This window comes from Myripristis murdjan, chromosome 7 (genome assembly GCF_902150065.1).
Source record: "Myripristis murdjan chromosome 7, fMyrMur1.1, whole genome shotgun sequence".
NCBI classification, from domain to species: domain Eukaryota; kingdom Metazoa; phylum Chordata; class Actinopteri; order Holocentriformes; family Holocentridae; genus Myripristis; species Myripristis murdjan.
The window spans coordinates 28,054,750-28,070,150 of record NC_043986.1 but is presented as its reverse complement, the minus strand read 5'-3'; the positions used below and the strand labels follow the sequence as shown (position 1 = coordinate 28,070,150).

The window sequence follows — 15,401 nt, the reverse complement described above, 5'->3', positions numbered from 1 at the left end:
CAAGATCAAATAAAGGACCTGCAATTCTAGTTAATGATGCAAATGGCTCTAAATTACAGGAACTACCCAAAAGACAATCACAGCACTGTTGCAAAGAGGGTCAACATGAATGAGAGGCGATGTCCTCAGTAAGTCGTAGTCATCCTAATATTAGCTATGTATAAATCCAGTAAAGCATACATATTGTGCTTTGTTATTATGACAAGCAGATGTGTTCCTTTCATAACTCAGGCATTCAAACACCACCGACCTTCACCGCCAGATTGCACCGACGAGATGTTAGAAATTGTTTTTTGAAAAGATGTACAGAATGATACATAGCAGCATTAAATTAGGGCCCGACCAATATGGATTTTTTGGGGCCGATTCCGATATCAGGGAATAAAAAAAATCCGATAAACGTTATATCGGCCGATTAAATTTTTACATTTTTCAATTAAAAAAAAAAAAAAAGACAAAATACCTGCTTTGGATGGCTTAAATATAGTTCCAAACACTTGTTACAAAGATATTAATTGAAGGGAGAACATTTTACTGTTTTCAAATACTTTTATTATGAGAGATTGTGTGGAACAAGCGGCATATGAACAATTTGAACATAAAACAAATCAAAAATATGATGTGCAAAAAGGCAGTATCATCATGTCATCATGTTTAGCTTAAAGGTGCTGCCATAGGTTGGTCAAAATACTCTGAACACCTCAATATACTGCTCTGCACACCAACAGCAATACCCACTATCATCTCAGTAAACATAAAGAAATCTCTCTGACAGTGTCAACATTTACAAAGTAATACATTTATTAAAGTAGAATTCATAGTAGGGCTATTATTGGTGTGCATCACATTGCACAGTGTCTACTGAAGTGGTCAGTGAGTGTATTTAATGAATTATTATCTGTAGGTAATAGGTAGGTGGATAAACAGCGTCATAAAAGTCTCTGGTAAAACATGATTTGAAATGCGCCTCTCTGATGTTCTCTAAACGTGCGTTCACATTTTCTTTCCTCCATGAAGTTATAACTTCATCCAGAAACGCTTTTTCCTCCTCAACGCCATAAGTTAAAAAACACAGTTGGTGCGCTGCTGTAAATGAATGCAGCCCATAATGGTTTTTGCACGGCGACAACGCCTTATCCTAATTTGCTCCGGTCTTATCTAGTCTGCTAGCATGCAAAGTGCTTAGCAAGGTAATATTTAAGCTAGGTCATCCTAACTTTAGCTTGCTAACATTGAAGCTAGGTCATCCTAACTTTAGCTTGCTAACATATCAGTCAAGTGTGACAACCACAACGAGGCACGCCATGGGGAATTGGAAACTTACTGAGTTATTGTTTAATTCACAAACTAGTTATAAACTTACCATTTTGGCAAACCGCTCGGCTCAGTAAACGCGCTGTCGGCTCTTCAGGCTTCTCACGACTTCTCTCTGCTGTGAGGTGACTGTGGAGCAGGACGTGAAAGGAGTTGGAGCGCCCTCTACTGGATATGTAACGCAAGGACATTACTTCTAAGAAAACACCGTATTCCCTGCATTTTTACTAGTGGAAAAATAAGTGTTAACATCGGCGTCAATCGGCAACTATTGGCCGATTACCGATTATTTCCTAATGGCTGTAATCGGCCGATTAAATAGGCCACTATTTTGCTTAAATCAGACATATTTAAGATTTTATGCTCTAACAAATTGTGCTTTTAGTGGTAAAGGAAATAATAATTCAAGCCATCGAAGTTTCGGGTTGTGCATACATAGATTTATAGGCCTACAAGCTATGCCATCTCTACTACTGCCATCTGTGTGACTCCTAAGTTTGACCCTTCCAGGCTCCCTTTCAGAATCAGATTCAGAATATATATGTTCCTGGATCCCCGAGGGGAAATTGGGTCAGTTGCAGCTGCTCATAGAAGAATTAAATTTTAAGAAATAGAAAGAAATACAACATGTGAAGTCTGTGCGTCATGTGCATGAAGTCTCAATATGCCACGCCCATCTGCTCCATTCAGCACCTCTGAACACTCGCAGCACAACATGTCCTGAACCGATATCCCTCATTCACCTCACAGTGCAACCCAATGAACGTATTCAACCCCAAGCCCGTTCGGTCCTTTTTTCTCACTGAAACATTGACTTTGTGGAAGCGGGGTCCCGTGAAGAACAATGGAAGCCTTTTAACCCTCAGGACAGGAAGAAGTGAGTCGGAAACAGGAAGTAGACGGTGACTGTACTGACACACCCACGGTGTCTTTGCTCTCTCTCTCCCCAGGGATCTTCTACACGGCAGCCATTGTGGGTCCAGCGGCAGGCTACCTGCTGGGGGGACACTTCCTCAATATTTACACTGAGATCCACCTCACGTGAGTCTTCTCTGGATGGCGTAATAGAGTAGAATACAATACAATACAAGTCAATACAATATAACAGTAAAATAAAAGAATTAAAATGGAGTTAATCACACCAATATCCAGAGATGCTGCATGCTAGAATTTATGGGCCAATATCTATTCATGTGCAGCATCTCATACCTTGTGTGTGTGTGTGTGTGTGTGTGTGTGTGTGTGTGTGTGTGTGTGTGTGTGTGTGTGTGTGTGTTCACAGGACAGAGCTCACTCCAGAGAACCCGCTGTGGGTCGGGGCGTGGTGGATCGGCTTCCTAGCAGGCGGGGCAGCAGCTCTGCTCATCGCTCTCCCCATCCTCGGCTACCCACGACAACTACCAGGTACGGCTGTGTTAAAGTTAAAGGTGCACTGCAAAATTTACGGGGTTGATTCAGGTAAACACCGTTGAGACTCAGCTGGCAAAAAAATGTGCGATAAGCATGTTATTTATCTCTGAGTCAGGCTGACGATGGGAATGATGAAGACTTGACCTTCAAAATTTTGTGCTTCTGTCAAGTTTTTTTCAGCTGAGTCTAAATTGTACTCACTGCAATGCAATGTTACACAGTGCACCTTCGAACAAAACTCACCCGTCATAGAAGCAGATGTACGTGTTGCTGCTCTCTGTCAGCGATTGGTTGATCACAGCAATCTCCTACCTCTTATCTACACGTGCCACTGAAATCAGTAAATCGACACAAGGAGAAGGACATGATCGTGTAACACACATCATTTCCCTAACACACCAGTGAATGAGCACCAAACTATATGCACCACTACTTTTCCCTTTTTAACCCTTTGGTGCATAGCGGTCACTACAGTGGACAGCTGTTTAAAAGCCATTTTCTCCTAAATACAATGGTTTCTATGGTGGAATTGCATATCAGCTGTTAGAATGCTCTGCTGCTCCTCCCCATTGAGGTTTATGCAGAGACTGTCAATTCTTGTTGCTGAAAACATATTAATACTAGTATCATAACATGGTAATACCAGTCCTGCATCCTTAAAGAAGTATGGAGACTCACAAAAGTGTTCATGCCCTAAGAAGAGTAAAAACACATAAGAAAAAAATCTTGACTCAGGCTTTCATGATTCATGCATCAAAGGGTTAAATAACTGAGATTCACCTCTGTTCAGTGTCCAACTCCAACTTCAAGGTTGCCTCTGACGGGCTGAGCACCAACTCCATTCTCAAGCTTGCTGGGTGTGCGGATATGAACAATATCAGTCCTGCTGTTCAGTGTTTTAATATGCACAGAACATGACGGAACAGCTACAGTTAAAACACCTAAAGGAAGGGAACAATTAGGCCTCATAGCCACTTAAATATACTCTCTGGGCAGATTAAGTTGATCGATCCTTGGCAAGTGTATCAATAAAAGAGGAATTGTGTCTCACAAGAGGAAATATTGCGATAGCCTGCATTATTGTTCCACCCCTAGTAATGAGTGCTTACAACCAGTGCTGTTATTAAGTTTTAAAATCCAGCAATTCACTTTATGTCTGCAGGCTCTCAGAAGTACGTGTCCATGCGTGTGTCGGAGGCCCACCAGCTCAAAGATGGCAGCCACACCACAGCCTCGGACCCCCAGTTTGGCAAATCGGTCAAGGACATGCCCAGGTACGAAATCACTCAAATTCACACTCATATAAAAAGACGGAGATATAGCCAGTGGCATAGGGGTATGTGCAGCAGGTAGATAAACACACACACACACACACACACACACGTATTTGTTGTGATGCCTTGATGCCTACCATCATCCATTTCACAGCTGAGCGACGGGCTTGTCTCACAGCAACATCGCTGTGTTTACCACTGTGTGTTTGCTGTGAGCCCAGTAAACACAACTGGGAGTTATCTCCATGGCAGTGGGGGATTACAGAGAGGCAGTAATCACACCACATTATGTAACATGACTGTGTGACTGTGGATCTACTCCGGTGGTGATCTGCGCTGAATTAGGAACATCTCTCAGGGGTTGAGATTAGGCTGACCTGGTTCAATTAAAAAGGAAGCTAAAGATTTTAAATGAAGAGTGCACACACTCTCCTCCCATCCCTGGGCTTTTATTTCCTGTGTCAGCTTGCTCCTTTCCCTCTTCCTTGCTCACATTTAAATTCAATTCCATTCAGTTTTATTGGTATAAAATACAAGGAAATAAAAAGGTTCTAATAAGTGACTAAAGAAGTGGACAAATGACCTGAAGGGTATAGAATATGCTTCTTTTTTATTGAATTTACCCATTATTGATTAAATACATATTCAATACTGCACATAGTTTTTCACTTTTCATTCAGCGGAAAGGTTTTCAACATTGCTGCACAATATTTTTAAAATTTTTAGGAGGATAGGCTTCTCTTATTTCTTCATAGTTAAAACATAAAAGGAACTGCTTCTCTGTCTCTACTTCCCTTTGTGTGCAGAACAATATCAAAAACACCATCTCCCTCTCTCTGCCCCCACCCCCCCACCCCAGGTCTGTGCTGCTCCTCTTAAAGAACCCCACCTTCCTGTTTCTCTGCCTGGCCGGGGCCACAGAGGCCACCCTCATCGCCGGCATGTCCACTTTCGGCCCCAAGTTCTTGGAGTCACAGTTCAGCCTCAGCGCCTCAGAGGCTGCCACGTGGTTCGGTGAGTCATCAGGGAAAATGTCAAAATCGCACAGAGCCTGGTGCAAGTCCAGTTTGTTGGAAGCTCTTTTGGTGGCAGCTGATACCACAGAGTACAACAGGTGGGGACATCACCTGCCACCAAAGACCAGGCAGCTTACTTTCCACCACTAGAGGTCAGGCTTGACTACCTTTGATTCATGGAACCTGTAGTACTGAGGGATCGAAGCAGTTTCACTGTCAAAACCAAATTTCTGATGCAGTCTGTATTATTATTCACCCTAAAAATCAGATGAGGCCATATATTGAATATTGTTATACCTTAAAATGTACTTGACTGTCACTGAAATGAAAGCTTTTCACAGGAACACTGCCCCATCAGTAAAACTACAGGTCTCATACATTTGTATCATTTTTTTTTTAGCTTTACTAGTGTCGAGTCCAGCCTGGAATTGGGGTTTGGTTGGTATGGATACCGCCTCTCTGATATTAATAGAATGGACAGCATCATTGTTCAAAAACACACGTCACTAGTTTCATATTATGCTGGCATTTCCCCATTTGAAGATAATCACACCTGGGTATTACTAATATTTTTTGCCACTTCCCTCACGACCGTGTCAACTTCCTCTGCTACTTGAAACATAACACGACAACAGAGGTCAGCTCTCTAGAATATTACTCAGTAAAGTCAACTATATTTGGTGTGGATGAATCATTGACTTTGATTGGCTGGAGCAGTGTTGATTCATTTCCATGTGACTGACATTGTTGTTCATTGTCTTGAATCATTGGACCATGTCGACACGTTCTCAGTAATTGATTGACATTATTTTGTGAGCAGTGAAGAGATGGGGCTTATTTTTATTTATTACATAGTTATGTTGAAGACTTGATTGTGAATGGGCAATTAAAGCATTCTTTGGTCTGTTTTTCCTGCACAACAAAACGTTGTCAAGGCTGTTTGTTGTGTATTATGCCTTACATAATACAAGCATAACTTTCTACCTGTGTGATGCTGCTACCTCCGTTTGGCTCCGTAAGAACAGAGAAGTCATGCATTTAGACGTTTAGAGGAAGATACTTCTCATTTATTCATTCATTCATTCAGAAATTATCTTAAGCCTCGGGGTGTCTTTGGACTATGCAGAGCCCTCATGCTGTGTTTGCTGCTCACTCAGGGTACATGGTGGTGCCGGCAGGCGGCGGCGGCACCTTCCTGGGCGGCTACATCGTGAAGCGGCTGAACCTGCGCTGTCGCGGCATCATCCGCTTCTGCATGCTGTGTGCCGTGGTCAGCCTGCTCGCCATCTTCATCTTCCTCATCCACTGCCCCAACGTGCCCATGGCGGGGGTCACGGCGCCATACCTGGCCAGTCTCATGCAGGACCAGCAGGTGGACCAGTACGCCAGCCACAGAGACCAGTACCAGCCTCGCAGCCTCAGGAACAGGAACAGGTGTGGCTCCTGAGTCTTGGACAGTGTATTTTCTTTCAACACTATAACTGCTGTTCTGTATCCTGTTGTATATGATGCTAAATGCTGTTTGTTCCTTCACAATCAAGAGATATGTTTTGTGTTCATTAGGATAGAAATTCTGTACTTTTAAAGGGATAGTTCATCAATTATCCAGGGGGGAAGTTCACCTCAATGGCATTTGGAGCATCCAGCCAGTATCCAGTAACAATGAGAGGAAGATAGCACCACTACTGTCCTACAGAGCAGCTAGGAGGGAAGGGAAATAATATCACATTTTGCAAAATGCGTGAACTATCCCTTTAATTCAGCTATAGGTGGGGAGAAACAAGCACTCATTATCGGTGTATATATGTAACCAATTAGTTGAGCACATGTGGATGTGTGCGAGCACATCCATCATCACACATTCCTGTTTATTCCCTGTAATATTTCCCAGATTGTGATTATTGCAGCACATAGTTTAACATCATATAATATTCATACGAAGCAGCCGTCAGAGATCACCCAGCTCAGTGTATAGAGGGAACTATAATGAGACCGCTCCTTCTTAAAACACCTTCAAACCCAACTCCACTCAGCAGTGTCCTTAGGAGATATTATTTCACACACGAAGCTGCTCACCAAGGAGGAAAATGAATAAAATCATCAGCCCAGTTTCTTAGCATCCTGGAAGATTACCCACATCATGACCTGGATAATGATAACGCATGAGCATTATGAAAGATGAGTGTGACAGAAATAATGAGCACGCGTTTCATGGTGAAAAATAACCTTTCTAGCTCTTTAATTGCGGATTCATCCTCTTCAAAACTGTCTCTCTCTCTTTTCTCACACATGCCCCCACCGCCTCCACTGATACTTTTTTTTTTTTTTACATCTGTGTGACTTTCTGTCTCTTGTTTTGTTTCTCCCTCCCTCCTTCCTCCTCTCCTTCATACTCCCTTTCCTCTCTCCCTCCTTCCCACTCCTCTGCGTCTCCTCCCGCCCCTCGCAGTTCGCTGGACGAGGACCTGACCGTGGGCTGTAACGCGGCCTGCAGCTGTGTGAGGGAGCTGTACAACCCGGTGTGCGGGGCCGACGGGGTGATGTACTACTCTCCCTGCCACGCCGGCTGCAGCTCCATCAACCACACCGAGCGCTCCACAGGCAGACAGGTACCGCCGCTCTCCCTGCCTGAGACCGGACTCGGAGCGGCAAAACAAGTCGCCGAGCGCAAACCTCGAGAGTCTCTGCAAACCAAAATCCACCTGTGCAACAAATGGCACCCACTTTTAGAAAATAACAAATAGCACAAAAATGAAACATATGACTCTGCTTTGAAAAACACAGTCTTTGGTTGACCAATTGATGACACTTTATGAACTTTGTAGCTCTGTAGTTTCGAGATATTGAATGATGAATTCCAGTTTTTTTTGGGTATAATTTTATGATGAACACAGATCATCATTTGCACGTGTCCATCAAATAAATGTGCAGTCTTGTCTGTTTGGTCTATATACTGGAATGCACAGTCTATTGATTTCTAGTTGTATTCAGTGTGTTTGTGATTAGCTGTCCATGTGCACAGGCCTCACATGCTCACTTCTCTCTCTCTCTGTGTGTGTGTGTGTGTTTTTGTTTTTTTTTCCAGGTGTACTCTGGATGCAGCTGCGTGGTGGGAAATGTGTCCTGGGGTGAGGAAGGCTTGGCGCTGGCAGGGAAGTGTGGCAGCTCCTGCCACCACATGCCAGCCTTCCTCTCCTTCCTCTTCATCATCATCTCGTTCACCTTCCTCTGTAGCATCCCAGCGCTCACTGCCACGCTCAGGTGGGTGGCCGCTGTAAAAACTGTAAAAATATCCACGAGCCAGTAGCTGGTAGATTCTGGTCATAGTCGGTACTTTGGCGAATGTTCCTCAAAAAAGGTGCATTATTCACCACTTGTTATGCATTTCATGAGTTGCAGTGCCTTGGGCAGTAATTCGTTATATCGTTGTGTTTGCATTACACTCAAAGATTGCAATTACACCCTTTCCAACTCCTTGCCTGTGAATGATCAAATAAATACATGAAAGGCTTCTGCTTTTGTTCAATAAAATTTAAAGGAATAAAGGGAATATTTTAAAGGGAATTTAAACTCCCATTCAGAGAAAATAAAATTTTTAGACAGTGTATTGTTATTATAACTAGGTGAGTTGCTTTGATCAGTAACTGCAATATTTTTACATGACTTGAAATCATAATCCCGCTGCTAATTACTGAGAGAATTTCACACTACTGAGTAACGTGCTCTCATCATCTGGGTATTTTTTTTTCCCATTATATCCATTCCCTACACACAGTGGCAAAGTGATGACAGTGAGAAGTCAACATCAGGATCCTTGTGCTGTGGCTGGTGAATGACAGTTTAAACGTCTTGCTCTAAAAAGCGGTGGCACGTTATTTCCCAGAATTAAAATCATCATCAGTGTATTTGCAGTGTACAGGCTTGTGTGTCAGAAGGCTGTCCTGTGGGACTGTTGCCACTCTCCCTGACGCTGATCTCCTGTGACAGCAGCTCAATCATGATCATAAGAAATAGCAGGGTGGCTGTGACAGCGGGAAACACTTTGATGCTGAGTAATAGATGTAAAAATGAAGTTGCTGGAGCTGACAGAAAATTCTGTTAGACTGTCCAGGTACTGTTGTGGTGAGGTTTGGGACCCAGCATGTGTGTGAGTGTGTGTCTGAACTGTGTCACTGCTGCCCTCTGCAGGTGCGTCCCAGACAGCCAGAGATCATTTGGACTTGGCATCCAGTGGATTGTGGTGCGAACGCTTGGTACGGCCAATATATTTTTTCTCTAAGTTTACTTTTTCAATTTGAAGCTTGTAAACCTGTTTTGCAAATACGATATTTTTCACATAATTGACTCTCGATCCTCTCCGATCCGTGTTGATGTTCCTCTACAGGTGGTATCCCGGGGCCCATAGCGTTCGGCTCGGTGATTGACATCTCCTGCTTGCTGTGGCAGGATCAGTGCGGTGAGCAGGGCTCCTGCTACCTCTACCAGAACTCAGCCATGAGCCAGTACACACTAATCGCTGGCATCATATACAAGGTAACTCAAACACACACTGACACCACAGGCAACAACTGCAAACAACCAATCAGTATCACATGCAGTGCTCAAAACTCTATTTACTTAAAACTAGTGGAGTGAAATAAATCCCACAGTTGTTTGAAATAAAGCAGGGTATATAAATAAATGAATAGATAATGCAGGCCACTCGACTCATGCAATTAAAATGAAATCTAGTGATATCTATCTCTACATTCAGCAATATTAAATGCAGTTGTTGCAGTAAAATGTCTGTTTGCAGTGTGAGAGTCATCCACCGTACACTGTGCAGCCAGCCTGGTGTTATCTCCTGGATTTCATAATTTCTGTAGTAGCATGAGCTCCTCACCACTTTCAGCTCTTTCAGTGCATCTCTGTCAGCACACATCCTGCAGATAAGCATATCCACATTTCAGATCACTTGCGCAAGTGCCTCTGTCGCTGCAGTCAGCACTGCAACAACAGGAAAAACACAGTCGAAGCATTTGTTTTAAGTTGAAGCTGAAAGTCTGCAGCTTCACTACATTCTCAAATTGGACGTCAGAGACAAAAATAATCCAAGAAATCCGACAGGAGCCTTGTGAGAGTGAAATGCATCCCTCATTTCCAATCCCTGAAAATGCATTTTTTTCACATTTTAACTAAAACTATGACTATTTTTTTTTTACTAAAACTTTACCTATCCATGTAATTTTATGGTACTTTCACATATAATTTAGCAGTTTATCTAATATTAATATCATCTTTACCTGGTCTTTTTCAATTTGGTAATTTGGATTGTTTTTTTTTTTTTTTTTTATAATATTCTGGTAATTTGGAAGTAAGATTCCTGTATATTTAATTTTTCATCATTTTCTTATTTGTTTATTTGTTTATTTCAAAGGATCCCCATTAGCTGACGCCAAACCGACAGCTAGTCTTCCTGGGGTCCAGACAATAAAATACAAAGTCAAACATTAGAATATCAGTTCACAAAATACATCTTTTTAAATAAAAAATGCAAATAAAGAATAAAAAAAACACTTCTTATGACTTCTGGTTATGTCTTGCTTTTTTTTTTTTTTTGGTAATTTTGTGGCCTTTGTATGATGTTTTCTTTTTTCTTTTTCATTTATTACTATTGTTACTGTTTGTAGTATTAGTATTTATTTATTTATTTATGGTGTAATTTTGTGCTAATTTGTATTGGTGATTCTCCAAAGGGTTAAAGCACCTCCACCTCAAATGATGGACATGCATAATTTAACGCTGTGGACTCGCCACAAAAGCAGGACCAGTTGGTTATGATAGATGTTTTTTTTTTTCTACAAATGGGTTTTCCTTCATATCTGCTGGACTGACCATCACAGGAATGAAAAATAAATCTGTTTACGCCGGTGTTTTGGTGGGCAGAGAATACATTTTCCCATGATTGTCACGTGTATGGGGAAATGACAGCGTTCTCAGTTCTCTTAAAATTGCCATGCCATAGAGCTTTTTTTTTTTTCACCACGGCTGTTTTGACATGCAATCACAGGTAAACACAGGTGTTGCTAATGACATTAATAAAGGCTCTGTTCCATCCAAAATGAGTCAGAGAGCGTTTCCAGAGAGCCAGCTGGATCAGCAGCAGCACCCTGCCTCTGCTCGACCTGAATGGAACAGAAGCATAATTAATTAAAATCATTAGTAACACCGGGGTTTACCTGCTGTTCATGTCAAAATAGCTGCTGTGAAAAAGGTAGAAAAAGCTAATGCATTTCTTTGTACAATACCAGTAAATTACATGATAGCCTGAGCATTTTACTCTGGAGGTATTGTGTTCTTTGTCATGGCATGTTTTTTTGCAATGCTGTAATTGGCATTTCAGCATGTACATTATGAAGGAAAACCCATTTGCTGGCATTGGCGGAATAAATAATGTCTGCTCCCTCCATTTGGTTCCATTTTTCCAGTGGCTCTGATTTGGAAGAGGTTCAGCGCTGGTGCTTTTACACAAATTTAACCACTTTGGCCTGTTTCTGCCCTGTTGCATTTGGACCGTCGAGTTTGCTCCAGCTCCTCTCTCTCTCTCTTGCCCTGTGTTAGGTTTTGGGGACAGTCTTCTTCATGTTAGCCAGCATCATGTACCAGCCCCCCCCGGAGTCGCCCCAGAGCAGCTGCGAGAGCACCGACCACGGGGCAGCAGACCTGGGCGACCTGCCCGTCAAAGACCTGCCTCAGGACGGCGTCATTGTCAACCCGCACGCCAGGTTATGACCTCAGAGACTGACCGCTGACTGTGTGTGTGTGTGTGTGTGTGTGTGTGTGTGTGTGTGGAGGCGTGCCTCCCCTTTGACACGGTGTGAATATGACTTTGTGAGTGTGGAGGTCGGGACGGCGGTGGTGGGAATACACGTACACACAAGCATTGCAGCCATACAGACATACACATGCAGTTGCACATGTGGCCAAATGAAACACAGGCACGCAATGGACCAATCCTAAGTCCCGCCCCCTCAAATGCAAACCAGCCAATCATAGCTTAGTAAATGTTTCCCTCAGACATACATCTGTCTCCATAGATGTGAATGAAGTTTCGCCAGATGTTGAGGTGTTTTCAGACATTCATGCTTTGCTTTTCGAAGGTCGTCATGTAAAAAGTAGAAGTCAACTATGTACATCCACGACTGGCATGGTGAGATTCAGCAGAAGATACTGAGAATATACATACATGTATAACAACACGTGTCTGTTTGTTTAGTAATCTGTCACTCAATTTCTCATCGTCCGACCTATCAGCACTAACTACGGGAGGCAGGACTTAGGATTGGTCAACTGAGCAGCCAATAAACACACACCTCTGTATACCACATGACGACGTCTTCTTCCACACTGCCCTCCTGGAGAAAACCCCTGCCGAGTGCGTGTGTCGTGCGTGCATGAGTGCGCGTTTTGTGATCGTCAGGGCGGCACGGCGCAAATTTCTATGTAGCTTGTAGGCGTTTCTACGAACATCCGGGAAGCACTCGAAAAACAAATCAGCTCTCAAAAAGACTTTTTGGAATGTAAGTTTGAGACGGAACGAGAAGAGTCTGATTGTAACCTGGTGTCATGCCCTCTCACCGCCAGGAGCCGAGGCGCCAGAGGGCTGTGTGTTGTACATTATATGCCACATGTATGAAGCATTTCTGATGTGGAAGAAAAGGCATTGACGCTCCTTCTGTTCTCTCCCTATCACTGGTCGACGATTGCACTCGTATTATTTTTCTCTCCACTGGGGACGCCAGGTTCTCATATACAATGAAACCAGATCATTTTCATAGCATATGTCATATTTTAAGCATAAGCCAAGAGTATGTAAAGGCACTTATATGAGTATAATGTGAAGTTAAGCTAATGACGACAGTACAGCAGCACAAATATATTTTAACAAAGGAAGAGCACATGTGTATTTTTTGATCAGCCACTTGGACAGCAGATTAATGACCAAGCCTTGGCCCGTATTTGATAAAAGGGAAACAATATGAGTCTCATTGCATTCTACATGAAATAGATCAGTACATAGATTATAGTAAGAGCTTTGTCACATCGCTGCACTTTAAACGCCATAGCACTGAAGAGCCCAATTATAAAAAAAAGAAATAAAAATAAAAGAAATATCACGCCTAGAGGGATATTCTGGGAGGCAGCACGTAAGTCGGACCTGCCAAGGATGACGCACAATTGGCATGACATGCAGTAGAGGTGAGCAGCACTGTTATTTGGACCTAAAAAAAAGTACAGTACTGTAAGTCGATGAGTGCCAAAGCAGCTTTTCCCGGCAACTCTTGTATTTTTATTTTTTTCTCGTTGACCTTATTTATACGAATAATTTATTTATAACCAGATTAACAGCACTCGTATGTGATTTTCTACATTCACTCCATATGTTTTGAAGTACTTTGTGAGGACGGAGGAGGATTCAGTGGATACGCCTGAACGCCATAACATGCTGCCTGGACGCTCCCACTGTGGTCCTTGCTCCAAAATAGAATAAAATAAAATAAAATCTCCCCGGTGTCCTTATTGTTTATGTGATCGTGAAACGCCATTTGACAGCCCACTGTGTGTTACCCTGTGTTGGTGTCATGAGCTTCTGGTCCTCGAGGACTTCTCCCTTGTCTTTTGGCCTCAAATATTTGTTCATCAGTTTTCCTCTCGCTGGTCTTGGAGGGTTCGGGGGATTTGATCTCGATGCGAGGGTGTAAATGCAAAGCACCTCCTCATACTGTGAGATCAGTCCCCGAGCGATGGAAGACTACTCCTGCAAATTAATTTTTATTCGTTTTTTATTTTTTGTTACTTCTTTTTTTTTTTTAAAGAAGAGATGTGGACCTGAAATCAATGATTTTTATGAGACGTTTCTGCAAATGTAATGTGTTTTCTAAAAACAAAAGTTGAACAAATTGATTGGTGTCTCGAATCTTTTTTATAGTGTGTGTGTGTGTGTGTGTGTGTGTGTGTGTGTGTTAGGTTTTGACTGATGTGTTTTTTAAGACCAATAATGATTCCTGTTTTTTTTATGTAGCTACCAATAGGATATTCAACACAAAAAACAAAACTATTACTAGAGTAAATGTTTGTCATGAAGTGTTGACATAAAACAAACAGAGAATATTGCAAGTGCAAAATAAGAAAAGGTAAGAGAGACACTGTCAGATATTCAAATTTGTCACAACAAAACAGCAATTTGAGAGCCTCGCTCTTCATTTGATGTATTTCCTGTTGAAACAGGTTGCTGGGCTGTGGCTTTACATGCAGAGATGTTTTTCAAAAAGTGAAAACCAGGAGATCAGTCAGGTGGAGGGAAGTGTTTGTTACGGGATCGGCTTGATTGTACAAAAATGTGACTTTAATGATTTTATTGGTTGAAATTTTTGCTTCCACCTACCTGTTCCTTGTGACATCACTCTCAAAGATGTTTTCAAGGAAGAAGTAAAAATATGATTTTGGTATATAAATACAAAGAAATAAATACGTAAAAAAGTTTGTAAATTCTTGAATTTATTGTTAAATAGGAAAATATTCTGGCACGAAAACTCATTTCATTGAGACTTCAACAAGAGCAAGAGAAGAGTAACTTCTTTCACATCAGAAGACTCATCGATATCCAATTTTAAAAGAAGAAAAAGAAAAATAGCTGCTTGATATATTGGTCAAACCCCAGTGTGTGTGTAAGCGTGCCTACGTGTGCATGTTTGTGTGTTCCTGCTGACAGAAAGATATTAAAGCTAGGTGCAAAATCTATTGTTTTAATCATAAATTATAGCTTCAATCTTGTTGCGAGGAAAATTTGGAAAAGATTTCAAATCCTGGGTCTCACCTAGTTGCCAAACCACGGCGTCCAGAAGAATTCCTGTGTGCGTCGCCACCCCAGTGCACACACTGGAGAAACACATGCGTTTCCATGACGACTGTCAAGTCACGACTCACTATGCTCTTTTGTCTCTCTGCCAGCTGACATATTTTATGAATCCCACCAGCTGGATGCACACTCACACTCACAGACACACCACTGAGCATCAAAAAGCACACCCTCAAATTTGAAATACCCACATTAAACATCTGGTTTGCAACCCTCGCTGCACACTGATGACATTTTGTCCTGTAAAACAGAACAGCAACAACAAGGTGTACATGCCCGGTTGCAGTCCAGTGCTACAGGACGACATTACAACCTGGGATGAACAGCAGTGGAGTTTCAGCCTCAGAAACAAAGGAGGAGTGATTTTGTTTACTTGTTTGACCAAGGTCATGTAGCCACCATGAAATTGCTTCTCTCTCTCTCTCTCTCCCTTCACACTCTAGGTGGAGCCACAACACCACTGAATGTACTGACTGCTAAGAAAAGGGA

The 15,401-nt window shown here is 42.2% G+C and overlaps 1 protein-coding gene across 3 annotated transcripts in view; it reads left to right on the top strand.

Annotated features, from left to right (window-relative positions):
- slco4a1 (solute carrier organic anion transporter family, member 4A1) overlaps positions 1–13,952 on the top strand; it is a 33,661-nt gene extending 19,709 nt beyond the window's left edge. For all 3 annotated transcript variants that reach the window (XM_030055731.1, XM_030055730.1, XM_030055729.1), the window contains 10 exons: positions 2,265–2,355; positions 2,597–2,718; positions 3,887–3,998; positions 4,858–5,012; positions 6,172–6,448; positions 7,464–7,623; positions 8,100–8,275; positions 9,203–9,267; positions 9,399–9,547; positions 11,615–13,952. In XM_030055731.1, the coding sequence (XP_029911591.1) occupies positions 2,265–2,355; positions 2,597–2,718; positions 3,887–3,998; positions 4,858–5,012; positions 6,172–6,448; positions 7,464–7,623; positions 8,100–8,275; positions 9,203–9,267; positions 9,399–9,547; positions 11,615–11,785 (1,478 nt within the window). In that variant the 3' untranslated portion in view covers positions 11,786–13,952. The remainder of the gene's footprint in view (positions 1–2,264; positions 2,356–2,596; positions 2,719–3,886; positions 3,999–4,857; positions 5,013–6,171; positions 6,449–7,463; positions 7,624–8,099; positions 8,276–9,202; positions 9,268–9,398; positions 9,548–11,614) is intronic.
- Positions 13,953–15,401: the final 1,449 nt, after the last annotated feature.